The sequence below is a fragment of the Pipistrellus hanaki genome (assembly GCF_964339955.1).
Source record: "Pipistrellus hanaki genome assembly, chromosome: X".
Classification (NCBI taxonomy): Eukaryota; Metazoa; Chordata; class Mammalia; order Chiroptera; family Vespertilionidae; genus Pipistrellus; species Pipistrellus hanaki.
The window spans coordinates 82,477,108-82,496,380 of record NC_140524.1 but is presented as its reverse complement, the minus strand read 5'-3'; the positions used below and the strand labels follow the sequence as shown (position 1 = coordinate 82,496,380).

Genomic DNA, 19,273 nt, shown 5'->3' with positions numbered 1-19,273 from the left:
GAGAATAAAGTAGGGAGCCCACTATTTTTCTTTTAAATAGCTGGTGGCAGAGGGCACTCCTGGGGAAAGGGAAAAATTCTCATTAGGGTTATTTTCTGAGAGCTGTCAGTATGCATGTGTTTGCATTTAAAGACCGGAGAAAAGAGGAAGTGGGTCCTGACAAGATGTATTTTTAAGACTCTATTCTTATTCCTGCAGCATTTAAATATAGTGTAGGAAATACAGCACTCCTAACTGCCTTGTGCTATGTTTGTTATGTGGATTCTTATGTCATTTTCCTGATGAAGGAGTAAAGAATGCAAAATTATTTTGCCTTGCCTTATTAGATCCAAATAGGAATGGAAAATAACAAGGCATGCATGTCCCCTTGTCCTAGGGAAAACAAATCGCTTTAACTAAGGATTTGACTTTTTGTTAAATGCGCTCAAGAATGTTTTGAAGGCTTGAGAAATTTACAAATAAGAAAAAGATGATGTAGAGTATTAGTGATATAAAATACCGAGACACCTAAAATGGTCCAGAGGAAGTTTTACCATATCCCTCATGTCTTCTATCAATTAAGTCTTAAAGAACCCTTCTTTCAGTAGTAGCAGTTGTCACAACCAGTCTTTTGTTTCATGTTCTGTGGGTATGTGGCTTCTCTGGACAATTTGAAGATATCATTGACAAGAATCGGGATTTTGTATTATACCAGAGGATGCTTCTGGTGATGAATTGTTTTTTGTTTTTTTCTTATGGGCTCGAGGCCATCTGCTGTCATACAGAATCACAGAGAAATTAAAGTCAAAACAGAAATTCACATCAATCGATATAACTTTATTTTGAATAAGATCCTGAAAATTTTTTAAAGTGAATGACTGAGACCCTGGACGAAAGCTTTGGACATAACTGGTAAGTTTGGATGTATAATACTTTTCACTAAGAATTAAAATAGTCATCCTAGCATGTCATTCAAACACAAATATCGTTGGTCTTTTACCAAATACAATTAATAGGTTCAATCCAACATGCTTCATTCTATTTGGGCTTGATTCTCCTAAGCCCAAAACAGCACTAGAGTGAAGGTAATGAAAACCTTGTTTGATAGTGTTGTGTGTGTGAGGTAACACTCTGAATTCAAGAATAGGCATAAGTACAAAGAAATAAGCAATGTCAGCAGGACTAACTTTTTTAGAGAAAACATGGAGCGCTCTAGAGTTGTGCAGTGCAACAGCTCTTATGGGTTAATATAAATGCCAATGCATTATAGATTTAAGATGGGGGGAAATTACCATAACTTGATTCAGAGATTCCAGGGAAGCTTTTCAACCCACCTGATGATTACTGATCTTTCATCCTTAGCATATGACTTTGATCTTGGAAAAAACATATACACAGAAGGGAGAGTTTACACTAAAATATTTTCCCTTAGTTACATTTTACTGTGAATAAGGCATTGGGAGCAATCTTTGTCAAGGAAATAGTGTTGGGCACCCTGGGGTGAGATGGAAATGTGCCGATAAATCTTCATGTACTTGCCAATCCTTTTTTGGAGATTTACACAACCTGAATATTGAACCCTCTAATAAAGGCTACTTTGTCTAACAAAAAGGTTTTCTTGATTCCAAATAAAACTGGATACAACAGGAAATTATTGGAAGGACACAAGAGTGTTTCATAGAACACAAGGCGAGTTGACCTTACTAGGATCTGGGATCACCCACTCTTTCATTCCCTCTAGGACTTACATCGTCCCTCTTGACTGCTTTTCTCTATTTCATTCCTTTCTCTGCAGTTTTTCATTGTATCCCTGCACCCACTTTCAAATCCCATGGTTTATACATTTTATTACTAACTACATGCAGAGACCAATTCCAAATTAATGGGCAAGAGATACAGAAGGAGCTAGTCTAGGCAGGAACCATCTCTGTTCTAATCACCTCTGACCAGGGGTGCAGGATAATATGGTAAAAAATACATGGCTGGATGCCAAGTCCTCTATTGTTTTCAGAAAAATCACTACAGGTGGAGCAGCCTTCAAAGCTAATCAATTACATCAACCTATTAGATTTGTACTCTTATACCTGCAGTTTTATACCACACAGCTTTGACTAAATGGTAAAACTTGAAAGATCCAAACATTTAACCAGATTTTCCTGTAGATATTCCCTCCCAAATCCTACTGAGTTTACCTTTGTATGTCCATAAATTGTAAATAATTCTGAAAATGCTGCTGTTGTAAATAACACACAAACTATTTTAAGTATATAACTGCATGGAACGTGTACATATTTACACTAATAACTCAAAACCAGCAGGGGAGATGTCTGTAATACTATCAACAATAAAAAAATACTTAAAAAGAAAAAAACAACAACATATTACATGGGTTTCCCCCAATCAATATAGCATAGTAGTCAAATAAACCTAATGGTACTTCTGGTTTGAATAGGGATTTCTGATTCAAATATGTCATGCAATCATCATCATCATCAGCAGCAGCAGGTTACTGTTTAGAATCATAAGTGAACTTCGTAAAGCTCAAATTCTGCCTAAATATGCACTGTGTTTATTGACTTTTTGATGCAGCTAGGGAGAAAATAATTTTATCCATGTCTGAAAAATTAAGGGACAACAGCTCAAATAATTCCATGTATTGAATGTCATCTGAAAGATAGATGCCAAATATTGAGGTTTAAAAAGAAATATTCTGGGAATGGATTTTTTCCCAAAATTCTGCTTCATCAAGAAGTATTTAAAAAATTAAGGTCTTTGGAAACTATAACTTGAAATTTTATATGAAACATTATACCTCCATAAGGATTTCTATATTATGTCAAATTTATGCCAAATTTCTTCCAACAGTGAGTGATATCCATAGCTTGGAGTTGAATAAAAAACATATTTTTCTTTTTTTAAAATTAATTTCTTTATTGATTAAGGTATCACATCTTTGTCCTCAACCCCCCATTCCAATCCTCCACTCCCCTACTCATGCCCCCTCCCCCCTATTGTCCTTGACCACTGGTTAGGCTCATAAGTGTGCACACAAGTCCTTTGGTTGATCTCTCCCTTTTATCCCCACCCTCCCTTTGAGGTCCAACAGTCTATTTTCATGATCATACTGTTAAATATTTTACTACTATTTCTAATTTTGCTTCTTTCTGACACACCACTACTCATTGTGTTCATTGTTTAGGATCATAAATGAATATCTAGATAATGCTTAAGATAAATCACCTCTGAGTTAAAAACTGGAAAACTTGTTCTTCATTTCAGGAATTGTCACATTACTACTGAGCTGTGATATGGCCACAAAGGGGAACTTACTCTCCAAAAATGCTTTGATGCAGCTTATCTGGGAGAGGTTGCCTAGTGTGATAGCATTATCTGTCTTTTCAGTTAACACACAGAAATAGTTTCTCCTCCATTTAACTCTTAATAGTTTAAATCCCCATTCATAATTTTAAATGTCTTCCGTTGATGTTTAGAACAATTCATCTGAACTCTTGTGAATGATTTTTAATTTAAAAATTAAATAGGCTATGCATGCTCCTTCCCTGTTTAGCTATCAAAACTACTGCTTCTTTTTCTCCCACGTAAAAAGTGGGGTTCCCTCCCAAGTAAAAATGTTTGTAAGAGCAATTGCTTACCAGTGACTATGAGTCTGTGAATTTAAGTCCCCTTCTTTTGGGGCCACTGCATATATGGAAGAAGTAGCAAAATGTAATAAAAAGGACAGACTTTGGAGCCAGAAAAAAAAAATTGGCTGTATGCCATTCATTTCTTATTTTACCTTTATGATAAATTCAAAGTAATCAAAGGGCAGTCTTTAATACCATCATCACATAATGGTCTAAGTAATATTTTAAATTTAACTCCATGCCTAACTGCCTTTCTTCTGTAGTATAAGAAATGGCTTTGGGTCATCCAGACACATCCTTATACAGGCCAAAATTTGTGTGTGTGTATAAATTGTTTAGATACTACTTTTTCATTAATCCTTGTCCCACATGGAAATTGAAGTATTCAACATTTTTACTGGTTTGATGACATGGTTTCCCAGTGCTTGTTCCAAGCCTCTTTTATAATCATTATTCCTATGAAGTCATTCAACTTGGAAATAATTGCTTGCCAAAACTGAGTTTCTCTGGTGAACCACTCAACACAGCTTTAGTTTTACAAAGGACGCCATTCTTTGTGTGCTGTTAATCTTGGCTTAGAAACACTACATATTATCCTTCCCATTTGAACAGTTCAGCTCCTGTTTTCTTAGTTACACTTTGGAACCATTAGACTTACTGCTGGAATATAAATGTGAGTCACCTAGCTGGTGACTCTTTGAAAACAAACTTTCCATGTATAGATACATGAACCCTTTGCTCATGGCAAAATTTAGTAGTTGTTAAAGTTGTGAGACTTCCCAGTCTGAAAACCTGCCTTCTATAGAATTTTTTTTTTTTTGGTATTTTATTACAGGGAGTTTTGTTAATCTGATTTTAACTTTGACACTAAGTAACTATGATACTATGTTCTAATATTTGAATGGCAGTTAAATGATTCAAATAAGTCAGTGCTTAATATGAAAAGTCTAAGCACTTAATTCTAATTTTTATTTGCTCTCTTAATTTGATCTCATTAAGATTGCACTTTTGAAAAGCTATTAACAGGTCATACCATGAAAATTTGATAAATTAGAAATCTAGGTATTCAGTGATTACTCAACAGAATGCAAAAATAATTTCACTATCAAGTTATTTTCTAATCAAAATGACTTGGAAACCATCAGAATGGAACACTGTGCTGACATAATATGGCCCTGACTTAATAAAACAAACTGCTAACAGGCTACATGGCCATCATGGCAAAGCCAATTGAAAATGGTTTCCTATTATGCATTCACAATGAAATCTCTGAAGGCAAAGGATTTTCCCCTGTCAAATTCTAGTGAAGTTATGTCTCCGTATCTTCTAAATTCAGAGAAACTGGGTCATGGATAATTACCAGGCAGGACATATTTGTAAAGGTGTTCTGCTCATGAGAATTATGTGTAAAAATGAAAGTACTTTATGCTGAAAATATAATACATCAAATGAATGATGCTACTCTGTCAAATTAGAGTAAGGCCATTAAAAAGGAAATTTTCCCAAATGATAGAAAATTGGTAAACTCTTTAGAATTTATAATTTTTCATATACTTTAAAATTTTTATATTAAATATATCATAAGCTTGCAGGTGTTTTACAATATTTTACCAGAAAAATATACCATGGAACAATCAAAATTTGAGGATTTATGAGATATGGAAGGATATCTTCATGACAAAAAAATGTATCTTATATTCCAACTGATTTACCAACAAGAAAGTTGTTCAATCATATATGATCTTATTTATAACTATAAGATAATTTCCTGACAATCATACAAGTTAATTTGATTGTCGGACTTAAATTTCTTTCCAAGTATACTCACCATTTTATATAGACAAATGGTGATGAGAACTTTTGACATTAAATTTATGAATTTCTTCATATATACATGTGCACTGAAAATTTAGAGTTCCTCTCTAATTAAAAACAAAACAAAACAGAAATGACGTAGGAAATCCTGCTTTAAGATACCTTGCAAACACTGAAAACTAAACAAAAACCTTTTCACTTCTACTGTTTCTAATTGTGTGATTAGAGAATAGGAAAAAATGATAGTCCACATTGTGTCCCCCTTTCCTTTAAAACAGAAAGTTTAAAAAGATATTTCCTTTTATTTTTCATGTAACTCAGCTGCAGAGGATAGAATCTTGAGAATTTGAAATAAAATATAGCTTTAAGGAAATTTGATACAAAATGGGTATGTCAGAATAAACTGTTTTCAACATGATTATATAAAGGAGAAAATGAACTGAAGACATGTAATTCAGAAACCTGTGTACAGTAGAAAAGACACAGTCAAACCACATCCGTGAAACCACTTTTATTTTTATTTTTTTCCACATAGATAATTTGTCAGCTACACAAATCATGAAACGAAGAACTGATCTTGAAACTGCAAACTGAAAACCAATGGAGTGATAAACAGGTTTTCCCAAGAGGACTATTAAAAAAAATAACAAGAATATCAGGAATTCATATTTAAGTAGTAAAATGTCATATATTTTAAAAATAATAAATATAGAACAGCAGTAGAGAAACTAATAGCATGAACAGCATGAAGTATATTTTATTTTTAAAACATGAATATCTAGGCACAGTATTAGGCATTAAAGAGGACACAGAGGCATAAGTTAGTGTGAGCTGCTCTGTACAAAAATACAGTCTGAATAAATCACATTGCTAGCCATACAATTAGACATCACTTACCAGTCAGTGCATTTGCATGTTTAATAATATACAGGTACATGCTAATCCATATATATCTTTTATATTTCAAACACATAGGTCTCTCTATATTTGTCTTTAAAATTTACATGTTGAACTTACAAAAAGCTAAATAGTTGTGCAAGAAATCTGAATAACTAGCCCTGCTGAGTACTTTTTGCTACACGTGTATGTATCTCTCTCTAAGATAAACAATAAGTTTATGGTTACCAGTTTTGCTTGTAAGAAAACATCAAACAAACCTAAAGTTGCAAATACACAATGTTATGTAGCTGAGAAATTCACTTGTGTTTATTCTGATAGACAAAACTGTATTTCAGATGAGCAACAACTCATGTATTACTGAGCTTGTTAATAATGAAACACTTCCAAACAACATTAGTGATGGTAGAAATATAGCATAGGGCTCTTCACTGCTAAGGAGAAAAAGTTATATAAGCAATCTACTTTTCAGTAAACTGCAAATATGTGTGCCTTAGCTGATAACATATTCTGTCACTTTTCAGCTTGTCATGTTGACAGAGCATAAAAACTTGATAAGACTTGAGATGTGATATTAGTCTAACAGCACACTGCATCCTCTATTAGGACTAAGAAAAGTGCCTCACTGATGCCAGTACCAAAGTACTGTTCTTTCATTATTAAGGAATAAAGAGATTCTCTCACAATTGAGAGTGTTTAGTAGCAGAAATCCCTTTCCAACAAATATCATATTTCCATATTTCTCATGCTGTTCTGACAATATGCAATTAACTAACTGCAAGACAGTCTGACCCAGATTTTACTATGTGTATTTATCAAGAAAACTGCTTCAAAAGATTCTATAATACTAACATCTTTCTGGAAAATGTCCACTCATAGTTTCTTATGATTCTACATAGAAACATATACTTTTATAAAGGTTTCTCTCTAGGATGTATTTAATCACTTGTGTCTGTCACTGCTAAAATAAGAATAAGCCTGATACTTAATATTTACTTTGTAATTCTATAGAAAAGTCAGAAGAGTTTTTTTTTAAGCATTTGAATAATAAAATAGTTTTTTTCTTCCTGTTGTTTTGGCAACAGTTCTTAAGACAAGCTGAAAGCAGAACTTTGCTTTAGGAGGGAAAGCAAATTATTAAATACTACTGATGTGGTCTTGCTCTTAACAGAGTTTGTAATACAAGAGAACATAGGTGTGCTTTCAATGATTTTTTCCACTGCTTCTTTCTGCAAGAGGGCCAAAACCAGGACATACTGTTTTTAGTGTCTTTGTTAATAAAAATAATTATTTATAACTTTTATATTAGAACTGTATATTTGATATAAAAATATGCTTATAATTAAACTATCCAAATTTGTATATTAAACAGATTAAGATGAACAAGCTTGCAGTATGAGGTTAGTTGCAAACTTATTCCCTGTTATTGATATTTCCTTACATTTGAACAGTCAACAAATAATTCCCTTAACATAAATCCATCATAATTGTGTGCACAAATCAGTTAGCCCATTAGTTAACATCAGAGGACCAGGTGATAACCAGATGAATCCCACTCCTCTACTGAGACATTTAGACATTCAAATAAATCTATCACTATTCCTTTATTTTTTAATAAAGACATTTAAAATACTTGAAAAAGGCAGCCTTCTATTTTAAACAAAATGACCAACCTAATTGCTACTCTTTTTTTGAACTACAGTGCTTACAGAAGTATTTTTAGATTAATACCATTTCAATTTTTCTTCTTTATACAATTCTATTAAAACTTTCCAGTGGAATAGTAGAGAACATAGAGCAAAAGCTTTAATATGTACTTTTGTAAGGTAAATAAGTGTGCATACCAATCTAAGCCTCTTAACAACGCGTACAAGGTTAGTGTTCAAATCACTTCACTAGAGCAAATATTAATTCTACGTATAATAGGCAAATGCAAGTGTAGGGCTAGGGAACAACATATTACCATTTATGCTAATGGTCCATCTTCTATAAAAACACTTAAGTTTGTTACATATGCACAATTATTTGCTGTAATGTTTGATAAATGATTTAACGGGTATTTAGGACAAAAGCAACTCATGCATATGTCTTCCTAGTTGCCCCATGAAAGGTAGAGACTCCCAATTTTCCTCATTATAGATATGGTTGAGGCATAATTTCTAACCACATAATGAAAAGCACCTCTCCAAGTCTTGATACCTTTCCTAAGGAAATGCTGATTGCCAAAGCATAACCTCCCATTAAAAAGAGTACTCTTGAGGATGGAATATGTACCATTAACAACTTACATTTAGAACTCCCATTAGATACTGATGGGCAGTTCACTACTCAAGAGCTCACTCAAGCAAAAAACCAATGGCAATTTAGTCATTGGGTGGGAAAAGCAGGTGATAAGGACTCTGTTAAATCCTTGTCAGCGCAAAAGGAACTCCTAAATGCTGCTTATGCCAGCTGCTCCCCTGCAGGCAATAAGAGATGCAGGCATTTCTCATTCCAACTAGTTTCTCACAATGGTTGCTGTTATATAGACCCTTCACTTGTCAAGAAAAATGACAAGAACATATTGGAAGTTTGCAACATTTGCCTATGTCTAATCAGCTCCCTTAATTTGTGCAGGTCCCTAAAATGGATGTAAAAGCTGGTTATGATGTTGACAGCCAAAAGGCAAAAGATATTAAATCAACTTAGCAAACTGCTTGACACTCTACAAGTGTTTTAGAAAATAGTGAGTTACAAAAGATGCAGATGTAATCCTTGTTGAATGTTCCCCCCCCCAAACCCCCCAATTTGAGATTATTGGTTCTAGTAGTAGTCTTCGTAGTTCTTAGGGTTCAGGCAGTAAAGGATGGCACCCCCAAATGAGAATATAGTTGCACCCCACGCCAGGCCATAACCCCAATTGAACTCATGGTAAATTTTCAAGCTCACAGTTTCAATGAACTTGATTGGGTAAAGGACCAGGCTGCAAACCTGTAAAACAACTGAAAGAAAAGCAAATCGAAATTAGAAAAATGTATTTACAGGAAACAGGATAATATAACATATAATACACATAGTTACAAGAATTACTTCTTAACCAAATAAACAAAAAGCCAAAACATCTGAAGCATTGCTTACCCTAGATAGTATAGACTTTAAAATATTAACATTTTTCTTTGTTTAACACTATTTTTTACAATACAGTAAGAATTATTCTAGTTTTTGTCAAAATAATTAGTTCAATATAGTAATTTCTATGGACATACCAAGAAGTAATTATCACTTTACAAATACATACAGGGGTGATGAAAAGTGGGCTAACAGTTATACAAATAAATAAAACAATAACTAATAAATATAAGAATAAACTATTTTGTTTATTCACAAGTGTAAACCTACTTTTTCCTACCCATGTATATAATTATTAGTATTATGGCAAGTAGTACTAGTTAAGCTCAACTGCTCCATTATACAAAACCAAGCAACCCAAGAATAGTGACCCCAAATATGAGCTAAAACCCTTATTTTTATGCGTTTGAGGAATTGGGGACTTCAAATTCATTTGTACTTATGAAAACAGTCAACTTGTGATTCAAAATGTGCTTTGGTTATTGCTTCTCAATATCATCTAACCCAGCCCAGTATTCCAGCAAGTCCTATTTTGATATTTTGGATCATATTACCCTAGCAAAAACTATTTTCATTCTTTTCTTCTAATCCAGTCCATAACCCTCATTTTAAAAAAGGCTCAAAAGGCAACTTTGTCTAGAAGTCACACCATTTATACCCTGCTTATTACATATAACAGGTGATATTTATATATTTAATCCTTAGTTTCAAAGAAGAATTAAGTTATGAAGTCAGGGAAAATAATGGTACTGAGACTATTGGTTCTAGTAGTAGTCTAATAAACACTACTACAGCAGAGCATAAAATTTAGCTTTTAGTTCTTAGTAAAATCTTTGCTCTCGGCCATATATAATAAAATAAAACAAGCAAATTAATCAGGAAGGGCTTTAAAAAATATCTAAATAAATTGGTATTTATTCTGTGTATATTTTTATGAGACATGGGATTACACAAGAGATATCTCCCATTCAAAATCATAACTTGCTATAGAATCAATTATATAGCACTTCTATTTTATAAATAAATTTCACTAGAATTTATGGGATGCATCTGCCTCATTCTCTACTATATGAAACAAATAATCTTCTCCATGAAAAATCTATGTGAAAGAAGCTGGCAAACTACCAAATCTGGTCTTTTTTTTTTTTTTTTAAGTCTTATTGGAATACCGCTAGATTCATTAATTTATGTACTGTTTGTACTATAAAGGCAGAGTTGAGCTGCTGCAACAGAAATGATGTGGTCCGCAAAACCTTAAATATTTACTATCTGCACTTCATTTAAACAATTTTCCAGATGAGAGAGTACAAATGGTGGCTGAATAGGCAGACCTGTCCTGTACCTTGTCCCAGGGCCAGACTGGAAATACAACTAAAGTGAAGACCATTCATCTGGATTTACCAACTGAAGTCAAGCTGAGGAGGAGACTATATCAAGGAAGGACATAAAACATCTGGAGACTGCTATACATCTACATATTCCTTCCCTGCCCTTTTTCTGTTTGTTTGTTTTGATTTTTTCCTTTCTTTCTTTCTTTCTTTCTTTCTTTCTTTCTTTCTTTCTTTCTTTCTTCTTTTCTTTCTTTCTTTCTTTTTCTATCATTCTTGCTCTTTTTTCTCTTTCCTAATTTTTTTCTCTCATGGCTGTTTTTTGTGGTACTATAGGGGTCTTGTGTATGTTTGTGTTTTATTCTTTTTGTTTCGTATTTTGTTGTGTTGTATTCTGTTCTATTTTGTCAGCACCTCCATCTATGAATAGGACAATAACATTCAAGATACAAATACAACAGGAGAACCCAAATAACTCAAGTAAGGGATTTTCCCAGAGCACCCAGCTCAGGAGATATAAGAGACTGCACCACTGGGTGCCACAAAACTCATACTACATATGACTACCCCACAAAATCTGGGAGGCATAGCAGTTTGATCTAATACACAGAAACAAATTCAAAGGAACAACAAAAATGAGGAGGCAAAGAAAAACCCCAAATGAAAGAAAAGGAGAAATCATCAGAAAGGAATTGAATAAAATGGATACAGCAATTTGTCAGATAAAGAATTCAGAGTAATGTTAGTAAGAGTGCTCAAAATATTCAGAGAACCACAAGCAACTTAATGAGAACTATAAGGACTTTTTTTAAAAATATATTTTATTGATTTTTTTTGCCCCCCGCCCTCCCTCCCACACATCCCCTCCCTCCCCAGAGTTTTATGTCCATTGGTTGTACTTATATGCATGTATACAAGTCCTTTGGTTGATCTATTATCTCCCCCAGATCTTCCTCCCCTCCCCACTGTAATTTGACAGTCTGCTTGTAAGGACTTAATGAGAGCTAAAGCAATGTGAACGACTTTGAGGTTGAAACATTAAATAAAAATAAATTGGAAATGAAGAATGGCATGGCTGAAATGAACACCCTAGAAGGATTCAACTGTTGACTGGAAGAAGCTGAAGAATGAATTAGTGAATTAGAGAAGCAAATGGAAAATAAATGAAAAGCAGGAGAGTCTAAGGGAGCTCTGGGACATCATGAAACATAACAACATGTGCATTATAGGGGAACCAGAAGGAGCAGAATCTGAGGCAGGAATCGAGAACCTGTTTGAAGAAATAATAGCTGAAAATTTCCCTAACCTGGTGAAGGAAAAAGTCACTGAAGTTCAGGAAACAAAGAAAGTCAGAATCAAAATGAACACCAAAAGACCTATACCTAGGCACATATTAATTACAATGGCAAACATTAAAGACAAATTAGAATCTTAAAGGTTGTATGAGAGAGACAGAAAGTTACCGATAAGGGAGCTCCCATTAAGACTGTCAGCTGACTTCTCAATAGAAATACAAGGCACAAGGGAATGGCATGAAGTACAAAAGTAATGAAAACCAAAGGACTGAAGCCAAGACTACCCTATTCAGTAAGTCTATCATTCAAAATCAAAGGTGAAATAAAGAGCTTTGCAGACCAAAAGGCTAAAAGAGTTTATTACTACCAGACCAGCACTGCAAGAAATGCTAAAGGGACTATTATAAGAAAAAATAGTACAAAAGAGAACACAGGCATAAAGAATAAGAATTAAAATAAATAAGCAAATAAGGTTATTAACTAATAATAACCGTAAATGTAATTGGTTTATGTGCCCCAATTAAAAGACATAGGGTAGCTGAATGATGAGGAAACATAACCTAAATATATACTGTCTAAAAGAGACACACCTCAGTCCAGCTGACATGGCTAAGTGGTTGAGCATTGAACTATGAATGAGGAGGTCACAGTTCCATTCCTGGTCAGGGCACAGGCCTGGGTTGTGGGCTCCATCCCCAGTGGGGGACATGCAGGAGGTAGCTGATAGATGATTCTCTCTCATCATTGATGTTTCCACCTCTCTATCCCTCTCTCTTCCTCTCTGAAATTTTATATATCTCTCTATATATAGATAGAGAGATATAAATATAAAGCATACACTGGGTGGCCAAATTATAATGATCACTGAATGCATAATAATCTGGCCACTCAGTATATATAAGAGGCCCAGTGCATGAATCAGTGCATGAGAGAGGTCTGGTCAGCCTGGCTAGGGGGAGGGGACATGGGAAGCTGGCTGGCCTGCCTATTGATTGAACTCCTGGTAGAGGGGACAATTTGCATATTAGCCTTTTATTATATAGGATATACACTGAGTGGCCAGATTATTATGCGTTCAGAGATCATAATAATCTGGCCACTCAGTGTGTGTGTGTGTGTGTGTGTGTGTGTGTGTGTGTGTGTAAAGAAATAGGAGAGAGAGAGAGAGAGAGAGAGAGAGAGAGAGAGAGAGAGAGAGACCCACCTCATTAAAAAAAAAAAAACTAATACAGAATGAAAGTAAAGTTAGGGTAAAAAATTTCCAGGCAAATGGAAATGAAAAGGCTGGGGTAGCAATACTCATATCTGCCTAAATAGACTTCAAAGTGAAGGCCATAACAAAAGATAATGAGGGCCATTTCATAATATTAAAGAGAAGAATACAACAGAAGAATAAAACTCTGGTAAACACATATGCACCCAATACAGAAGCATCCAAATATATAAAAATACTTTTGGAGAACTTTAAGGGAGAGATTGACATCAATACAATCACATTAGGAGATTTTAACACCTCACTGACATCACTGGATAGATCTTCTAGACAAAAAAACAAACAAACAAAAAACAAACAAACAAACAAACAAACAAAAACACAAGGAAACTGCTATCCTAAAAAACAAAATAGATCAGATGGAATTGACATTTTCAGAATATTTCACCCCAGAGCTACAGAATACATATTCTTCACAAGTACATATGGGACATTTTCAAAGATAGACCACATGTGGGAAACCAAACAAGCCTCTTCAAGTTCAAGAATTTTGAAATCATATCAAGCATCTACTCAGATCACAGTGGCATGAAATTAGAAATCAATTACACTGAAAACACTCAAAAACATACAAACGCATGGAGTTAAAGAGCATGTTATTAAACTCAAAAATTCTTAATAACTTATCTAATCCAAAAATGTAAAGAATTAGAAAGAGAACAACAAAGAGTAAAGAGAAGGAAGAAAATAATAAAGATCAGAGAGGATATAAACGACATAGAGAGTAAAAAAAAAAAATGCAAAGGATCAATGAAGTGAAGAAGTGGTACTTTGAAAAGATTAGCAAGATTGATAAACCTCTATCCAGACTCAATAAGAAACAAAAAGAGAGGACCCAAATAAACAAAAAATGAAAGGGGTGAAGTAACAACTGACTCCACAGAAATACAAAGGATCATAAAATAACACAATGAATGACTATACTCCAACAAGCTAGACAACCTGGATGAAATGGACATTCCTAAAAAAGTATAATCTTCTAAAACTCAATCAGAAAGATCAGAAAACCTGAATAGGCTGATAACTACTGATGAAAATGAAGCCGTTAAAAAAACAAACAAACAAAAACCTCCCAGCAAACAAAAGCCTGGCTTTTCTTTGGCAGACAGTTCCACGTGGGAGTTTTACCAAACATTCAAAGTAGAACTAACCCAGCCTACACAAATTGTTCCAAAACATTCAAGAGGAACAAACACTAACAAGCTGCTTTTATGTGGTCAGCATTACCCTAATTCCAAAACCAGACACTAAAAAGGAAGAAATACAGGCCACTATCCCTGATGAATACTGATGCTAAAATCCTCAACAAAATACTAGCAAATCAAATCCAGCAATACATTAAAAAGTTCGTATACCATGACCAAGTGGGATTTATCCCAGGGATGCAAGGCTGGTACAATATTTGCAAATCAATAAATGTGAAATATATATATTAGAGAAATATGCTAATTAACTGGGACTCCGTAACGGGTCAACTGGACAGGAGGAGGTTGCATGCACAGCATTGGGGGTGGGGCAGCAGGGGCCTCAAAGCCTGCGCTGGGGGAGGGCCTGATCAGCAGTGGCCAAGGCTGCTACAAGGACTGGAGAGTGAGGCAGGGCCAGACTGGCAGTGGCCACAGCTGCTGCGGAGCTCGGGAAGCAAGGCAGGGATGGACTGACGACTTGAGGGTGGGAGGCATTGTGCAATTTTGAATCGTGCACTGGGCTCCTAGTATCACATAAACAGATTGTAATACAAACTTCATATGATCATATCATTTGATTCAGAAAAGTCATTTGACAAAACCCAACACACTTTTTTATACACCAATAATGAACTCTCAGAAAGAAAAATGAAAACAAAATCCCATTTACCATTGCAACAAAAATATTAAGATACTTAGGAATAAATTTAACCAATAAGGTAAAAGACCTGTATTTGAAAACTATAGGACATTGAAAAAAGAGATAAAGGAAGATATAATTAAGTGGAAGAATATACCGTGTTCATGGATTTGTAGAAGCAACATCATTAAAATGTCCATACTACCCAAAGCAATCTATAGATTCAATGCAATCCCTCATAAAATATCAATGGCATATTTCACAGATCTAGAACAAACATTCTAAATATTTATATGGAACCAAAAAAGACCCCAAATAGCTGAAGCAATCTTGAGAAAGAAGAATAAAGTTGAAGGAATCACAATACCAGATATCAAGTTATACTACAAAGCCACTGTACTCAAAACTGCCTGGTACTGGCATAAGAATGGGAATATAGACCGATGGAATGGAACAGAGAACCCAGAGATCAACCCAAGCCACTATGCTCAATTAATATTTGACAAAGGAGGCAAGAGCATACAATGGAGAAAAGATAGTCTCTTCAATAAAAGCTCCTTGGAAAATTGGACAGGTACATGCAAAAAAAAAAAAAAAAAAAAAAAAAAAAAAAAAAAAAAAAACAGACCACCAACTTATATCATACACAAGCATAAACTTAAAATTGATAAAATACTTAAATCTAAGGCATGAAATCATAAAAATTCAAGAAGAAACTACAGGCAGCAAAATCTCAGACATCTCTCTTAGCAACATATTTATTGAAACATCTCCTAGGACAAAGGAAATTAAGGAGAAAATAAAACAAATGGGACTACATCAAAATAAAAAGCTCTGCACTGAAAAAAAATCAACAAAATGAAAAGAGAGCCCACTGCATGGGACACCATATTTGCCTATGATACATCCAATAAAGGTTAATTTCCAAAATATGTAAGGAACTCGTACAACTTAACAAAAGGAAGACAAACAATCCAATTAAAAATGGGCAAAGAACCTAAATGGATACTTTTCCAAAGAGAACATACAGAAGGCCAGGAGACATAGGAAAAAAGGCTCAAAGTCACTAATAATCAGTGAGATACAAATTAAAATGACAATGAGGTATCAACTCACACCTGAAAGAATGGCTACCATCAACAAATGACAAATGCTGGTGAGGATGCAGAGAAAAAGGAACCTTAGTGCACTGCTGGTGGGAATATAGACTGGTGCAGCCACTGTGGAAAACAGTATGGAGTTTCCTAAAAAAACTAAAAAGGGAACTCCTACTTGACCTAGGGATCCCACTTCTTGGAATATATCCTAAGAAACCAGAAACACCAAGCAGAAAGAATATATGCTATCCTATGTTCACAACAGCACAGTTGCAAACAGCCGAAGTGCCCATCAGCAGATGAGTGGATAAAAAAGCTGTGGTACATTTATACCATGGAATACTAAGCATCAGTAAAAAGAATGATTTCCTGCCCTTTGAGACACATGGATGGACCTGGAGAGTATTATGCTAAATGAAATAAGCCGCCGAAACAGGTTTGGCTCAGTGGTAGAGGATCGGTCTGCGGACTGAAAGGTCCCGGGTTCGATTCCGGTCAAGGGCATGTACCTTGGTTGCGGGCACGTCCCCGGTAGGGGATGTGCAAGAGGCAGCTGGTCGATGTTTCTCTCTCATCGACGTTTCTAACTCTCTATCCCTCTCTCTTCCTCTCTGTAAAAAATCAATAAAATATATTTTAAATAAATAAATAAATAAAAAATAAGCCAGTCAGAGAAAGATAAGTATCACATGATCTCAATCATATATGGAATCTAATGAACAAAATAAATTTATGAACAAAATAGATCCAGAGACATAGAAGCAAGGAACAGACCTATGAATTTCAAAGGGAAAGCAGGGTGGGGGGGTTGGTAGGGAGTGATTAACGGGAACTTACATGCCTTTATGGACATAGACAACAGTGTTCAAGCCTGGGAAGGACAGTTGTGGTTGTGGAGGGGATCAATGGGAAAAAAAAGCAAGTAAACAAAGGGGACATCTGTAATACTTTCAATAAAGAAAAAAATAGGATGAGTAGGAAGCACTCAGTGTGTGTAGGTGGTAGGAGGGAAGGATGTTTGCCAACTCCTGATTATGTAGTCAATTCTTAGTTAAAATTATTGTTATTTAACCCATCTTAAAAATACTGTAAACTCCAAAAGTGTGGCAACAAACATACAATTTAGGAGTAAGAGACAAGAATAAACCTTGATAAAATAAAAAAAGATAGCTTATTACATTTTTTTAAAAGTAATAGGATGGATAGTGTGCTTACTTAAACTAAAATTCTGTGCATTAAAATCTACAATATTCTCATCTGTTCTAAGTAGCTATAAAAGATCATTATTACCAATATGATTAATGTTCCTAGAAAGTCTATATAGCAGTCATCTATCTTGGGCATAAAACTGATGAAGTACAGAAAATTCATGAGGGCACGATTCCTCAAAATAATTAGTTCCAATGAAGCTCTATGCGAGGGTCAAGTGACCTTTCTGGAACCTGATATAAGAATTCTAAACATTTTTGCCCTGCAGTTCAACACTGCATGGGCCAGCACTTTCACATTATTATTGAGAATAATGGATAAACAGATCTCTAAAAAAGGAGAATCTCTCAGCATCCAAAACAAAAATCACACCTTGTTTGTAGTTTAAACATCTGCTAAGTTTGAAGTCGTTAGGACAACTGACAGCATATTATATAAACCACATGATTTGCAGCCAGTAAGTTCCAAATGTGTATCAATTTTTTTAAAAAATTCAGCTGGCTCTGTGCCTTTGTGAAAGGGCACCTTTGTGTTTTAAATGTCTTAAAACTAACAAGCAGTCAATCACTATCAACCATGGGCTATAGGAGAAGAAAATGTCACAGTTACTAAATAAGTTAAAAAAAAAAAAAAGGCATTTCTCCCTAAGGTTTCTGTACTCTGGTCACTAGTCAAATCATGATTGATCCTGGTAGGACAGGACTAAAATATGAATGTGAATAGAAGAGTAATCTATTTACTCATCAGACAAATTCATTCACTCAATAAATATTTGAATATTTCTAAAGTGATACAGTTTGAGGCATTGGTAACTAAAGTACTATCCTCATGGGTAAGCAGTCCATTGTAATTAAACACAGAATATGGCAGTTATTGCTAAGGGACATAAAAATACAAGAAAGCAAATAAACAAGACAGGATGCTATACTCTTTTAGATAGTTGAAGAAGATCTCTCTGGGGAGGAGTCATTAGAGCACAGACCTGAGTGAATGGGGGGTGCAGGTCAATATAGTGGGGAGTAAGCAATCTGGGGGGGGGGTGCAGGCAGTGCAAACTTCTGCTGCAGGAGCACACTGGGTGAAGAGAAACATAAGTTTCACTAGTTGCAGTACATAGAGCAAGAAAGGGAGTGGCATGAGATGATAGAACAGCCAGCCAGGGGCTCATTCAGGTATAGACATGTGAACCATGGTCAGAGGCCTGAGAAGTTTGAGCAGAGAAGTATTCACTGAGCTGAACTATATTCTAAAAAGATTATACTGCTTTTTTTGGTGAACCAGCCATCGTTATTCACAATACTTAAGATTTGGAAATGGCCCAAGAGCCCATCAGAAGTAAGCTAATCTGAGAAAGGCAAATATCACATGATCTCACTTGTTTGTGGAATCTAATGAACAAAACTGATGGATTCTTTAGGAGAATCTTCAGGTCATAAAATATGATTCACAAGAGACCTTTTATTACACATGAGATCAATAAAATATTGATACTATGGTCACCACCTCAACTTTCAAAATATTTTTAATAAGGGTATTTTCTACTCTATTAGAAGTCTGGAATAGGTGCCCAATAAACAGTTGAACAAATGAGTAAGAGTAGTAATGAAATACTATATCTACCAGTATAACTAATATGTGTTCTTGAGCAAGTCACTTAAGAGATTTGAATTATATGTACTTAAGTCCTTCTGACCTTCATTTTTCTTCATTGGTACAAGAATATGAACACTGAAATGAACAGCAGGGGGCAGCAGAACACTTTTGATTTTATAATTTTAGCTCAAACTACCCTTCAAATGTT

At 34.8% G+C, this 19,273-nt stretch overlaps 1 protein-coding gene across 1 annotated transcript in view; it reads right to left on the bottom strand.

Annotated features, from left to right (window-relative positions):
• Positions 1 to 5,934: 5,934 nt before the first annotated feature.
• Positions 5,935 to 19,273, bottom strand: part of TMEM47 (transmembrane protein 47) — a 34,755-nt gene continuing 21,416 nt past the window's right edge. Inside the window, exon 3 of the mRNA XM_084869773.1 lies at positions 5,935 to 9,316. Coding sequence (XP_084725899.1) covers positions 9,138 to 9,316 — 179 coding nt within the window. The 3' untranslated portion in view covers positions 5,935 to 9,137. The remainder of the gene's footprint in view (positions 9,317 to 19,273) is intronic.